At 39.3% G+C, this 4,871-nt stretch overlaps 1 protein-coding gene across 1 annotated transcript in view; it reads right to left on the bottom strand.

Annotated features, from left to right (window-relative positions):
- Positions 1–4,871, bottom strand: part of Cfp (complement factor properdin) — a 22,953-nt gene that overhangs the window by 11,752 nt on the left and 6,330 nt on the right. The window contains exons 5-7 of the mRNA XM_013355593.1: positions 3,546–3,721; positions 2,267–2,437; positions 296–487 (exon numbers count right to left, since the gene is read on the bottom strand). Of these exons, the coding sequence (XP_013211047.1) occupies positions 296–487; positions 2,267–2,437; positions 3,546–3,721 (539 nt within the window). The remainder of the gene's footprint in view (positions 1–295; positions 488–2,266; positions 2,438–3,545; positions 3,722–4,871) is intronic.

The raw sequence follows: 4,871 nt of genomic DNA, 5'->3' as shown, positions 1-4,871 counted from the left end.
CTACAGAGAATGAGTTAAGTGACAAATAAAACAAATTAATAAATAAATTAAACTAATGTAAATAAATAGTTAAAAAATAAATAAAAGATTAAAAAATAAATCTCCGCCCCTCCTCCCGGGAGCACTCAGCGCAGCACCCGAGGGAGTACTCAGCCCCCAGCACCCAAGGGAGAACTCAGCGCAGCACCCGGGAGTACTCAGCACAGCACCCGGGAGTACTCAGCACAGCACCCAGCACCATAGGGAGCACTCAGCACAGCACCCTGAGCACTCAGCCCCCAGCACCCCGGCGTACCTGGACAGGGCGGGAGGCCGACGCAGGCGCTATCCTCATTGGCTGCGCCCGGGCAGGGCCGACCCGGGGGATGCTGGGAAGGCGCGGGTGCGGAACACGCGCGGGTCCGCGATTGTCGGGCGTCCTGGGCTCCGGCGTGGCAGGAACCCGAGCAGCGGCTCCAGGGGGACCAGGGGGACCAGGCGCCGTGCGCTGCGGGCGGGCGGGGGTCATATTAATTTATTATTGTGATTTCATAATTATTTATTTATTATGCATGCAATATTCTAATTTTATATTAATTTATCGCGTGTGCGATATTCTGATTTTTACATTTATTTATTATGTATACGATATTCTAATTTTTATATTTATTTGTTGTCTATAAAATATTCTGATTTTATATTTATTCATTAATTATATTAATTTATCGTATATACAATATTCTGATTTTAAATTTATTTATTATTTATGTAATATTCTGATTTTATATTTATTTATGGTCTATAAAATATTCTAATTTATGATGTGTGTAATATTCTGATTTTATATATTTATTATTTATGTAATATTCTGATTTTATATTAATTATTTATCGTGTGTGCGATATTCTAATTTTATATTTATTTATCATGTATACGATATTTTAATTTTTATATTTATTTGTTGTCTATAAAATATTCTGATTTTATATTTATTCATTAATTATATTAATTTATCGTATATACAATATTCTGATTTTAAATTTATTTATTATTTATGTAATATTCTGATTTTATATTTATTTATTGTCAATGAAATATTCTAATTTTTATATTGATTTATCATGTATACAATATTCTGATTTTATATTTATTTATTGTTTATGCAATATTCCAATTTTACATTTATTATTTATGCAATATTCTGATTTTATATTTATTTATGGTGTATAAAATATTCTAATTTATTACGTGTGTAATATTCTGATTTTACATGTTTATTTATTATTTATGTAATATTCTGATTTTATGTTAATTTATCGCATGTGAAATATTATGATTTTTATATTTATTTTGTATGCAATATTCTAATTTTACATTTATTTATTAAGTATATAAAATTCTGATTTTCATATTTATTTATTGGATGTGCAATATTCTAATTTTTATATTTATTTATCGTGTGCACAAAATTCTAGTTTTTATGTTTATTTATCTATCATGTATACAATGTTCCTGTTTTTTATATCATTTGTTATGTGTACAATATTCTGATTCCCTTTTATATTTATTTATACAATATTCTGATTTTATGTATTTACTTATTGTAATTTCATAATTATTTATTTATCGTGTGTGCGATATTGTGATTTTATATTTATTCATTCATGACACACGCAATATTCTAATTTTATGTTTATTATGCATACAATATTCTAATTTTTATATTTATTTATGGATTTATTGTGTATGCAGTATTCTAATTCTCTTTTATTTTCATATTTACGTATTATGCATGCAACATTCGAATTTTATATTTATTTATTATGTATACAATATTCTAATTTTTATGTTTATTTATTATGTATGCAATATTCTAATTTTCATGCTTATTTATTCATTATGTATACAATATTCTAATTTTTATACTTATTTATTATATGTGCAATATTCTAATCTTTATATTTATTATGTGCACAATATTCTAATTTTATATTTATCCTATACGCATACAATATTCTAATCTTTATACTTATTTATTATGTGTGCAATATTCTAAACTTTACGTTTATTTACTTTGTATACAGTATTCTAATGTTTGTATTTATGTATTCATTATGTACACAATATTCTAATTTTACATTTATTTAGTATGTGTGCAATATTCTAATTTTTATATCTATCTATGGATTCATTATGCATGCAATAGCCTCATTTTTATATTTATTTATCTAGGACTCGAACCCAGGGCCCCCAGGGCGGGGACTCGAACCCAGGACCCGGCACTCACTGGGGCAGACGGTCCCGGCGTCGCAGTCCTCGGTCTCCTCGGCCTCCCCCGGGCAGCGGCCCCCACACTTGGGCGCGGGGCGGTCGCATCCTCGCACTCGGGTCCGGGAGCCTCGGGCGCAGGTGACGGAGCAGGGGCCCCAGGGACCCCACTCGGACCAGGCGCCGGGTTCTGCGGGGGGGGGGGGAAATCGGAATATTGTGTAAATAATAAATATAAAATTATAATGTTGCATGCATAATTAATTAGTATAAAATTAGAATCGTATGCATAATGAATAAATATAAAATTAGAATGTTGTATGTATAATAAATAAATGTAATGATCTGAATATTGTGCACATACTAAATAAGTACAAGATTACAATATCGTATACATAATGAATTAATAAATAAATATAAAAATAGAATATCGTATACATAATGAATAGATAAATGTAAAAATTAAGGTATTGTATACATAATGAATAAAAAATATAAGATATTAGAATATTGTGCGCATAAGAAATAATAAATAAATTTTAAAATTAAATTATTGCATACATAATAAAAATTAGAATATTGCACACATAATAAATATAAAAGTAGAATATTGTATACATAATAAATAGATATAAAATTAGAATATTGCACGCACATAATAAATTAGCATATTGCGTACATAATTAATATAAAATTAGCGTATCGCACACGTGATAAAATTAGCATATTGCATACATAACGGGTATGAAATTCGCATGTTGCACACATAATAAATAGACATATAATTAGAATATTGCACACACATAAAAAATTAGCATATTGCCCGCATAATGAATATAAAATTAGCATATCGCAACACAATAGATATAAAATTAGAATATTGCACACACATAATAAATCAGAATATTGCACACATAATAAATTAGCATATTGCACACACAATGCATGTAAACTTAGCATATTGCACAATAATGAATTAGAATATTGCATGCATAATGAATTAGAATATTGCTAGAATATTGCATAGACGACGAATATAAAATTAGCATATCGCACACATGATAAATTAGCATATCGCACACATAATTAGAATATTGCATGCATAATGAATATAAAATTAGAATATTTCAAACATAATAAATTAGCGTATAGCACACATGATAAATTGGCACATTGCATGCATAATGAATATAGAAATTAGCATATCGCATACACAATGAATATAGAATTAGCATACTGCATACATAATGACCATAAAATTAGCATATCGCATGCATAACAAATAACAAATCCCCCACCTGGACAGCACGCCCGCTCCTCGCACGCCTGCCGCTCCCAGTCCAGGGTCCGAGGCTCCGCCCTCCCGTCGCACTTCCCGCCCCGGCCCACACAGCGCCTGCGCCGCAGCCGGGAACCCTCGGAGCACGTGACCGAGCACGGGGACCATGGCGACCAGGGCGACCACCGCGGGGACCTGCGGGGGAGAGAGAGGGGGACTACATTTCCCAGGGGGCTCCGGGAGAGGGACCGGAAGTGAGCCCTGCGGGACTACCGGGTGGACTACGTTTCCCAGAGGGCTCCGGGAGAGAGACCGGAAGTGAGCCCTGGGGGACTACCGGGTAGGACTACGTTTCCCAGGGGGATCCGGGAGAGGGACCGGAAGTGAGCCCTGGGGCCTATCGGATAGAACTACATTTCCCAGGGGGCTGCGGTAGAGAGACCGGAAGTGAGCCCTTGGGTTTTGAAGGGTGGGACTACAGTTCCCAGGGGGCTCTGGGAGAGGGACCGGAAGTGAGCAATGGGGGACTACCGGGTGGGACTACATTTCCCAGGGGGCTCCGGGACGGCGACCGGAAGTGAGCCCTGGGGCCTACCGAGTGGGACTACGTTTCCCACGGGGCTTTGTTGCGGCGACAGGAAGTGGGGGGTTGTCTTGGGCCCTATCTGTGTGAGACTACATTTCCCATGAGCCTCCGGGACGGCGACCGGAAATTAACTCTTGGGTCCTGCCCGGTGGGACTACATTTCTCAAAAGGCTCCCCGACAGCGACCGGAAGTGAGCTCTGAGGCCTACCGGGTGGGACTACATTTCCCATGGGGCTCCGGGACGGAGACCGGAAGTGAGCCCTGGGTCCTACCGGACGGGACTCCATTTCCCAGGGGGCTCCGGGACGGAGACCGGAAGTGAGCCCTGGGGCCTACCAAGGGGGACTACATGTCCCATGGGGCTGTGGGACTGGGACCGGAAGTGAGCTCGTGGATCCTACCGGGTGGGACTACATTTTTCAAAGGGCTCCGGGACGGCGATCGGAAGTGAGCCGTGGGGCCTACCGCGTGGGACTACATTTCCCAGGGGGCTCTGGGACGGAGGCCGGAAGTGAGCCCTGGGGCACTCCATTTCCCAGGGGACTCCGGGGACTTTCGTTTCCCTTTCTGACCGCCCGGGGCCCTGGAAACCCCCGGGGTCACGACCCCGACAGGAAGTGCTGAGTCCGCGGGAGCTGAGTACACCCGGGAGGACTCAGCACCCAGCACCCAGCACCCAGCACCCGGGGAGAACTCAGCCCCCAGCACCCAGAATGACTGAGATCCCAGCACCCGGGGAGTACTCAGCACCCAGCACC

This window comes from Microtus ochrogaster, unplaced genomic scaffold (assembly GCF_000317375.1).
Source record: "Microtus ochrogaster isolate Prairie Vole_2 unplaced genomic scaffold, MicOch1.0 UNK209, whole genome shotgun sequence".
In the NCBI taxonomy this organism is placed as follows: domain Eukaryota; kingdom Metazoa; phylum Chordata; class Mammalia; order Rodentia; family Cricetidae; genus Microtus; species Microtus ochrogaster.
This window is presented reverse-complemented; position numbering and strand designations above follow the sequence as displayed.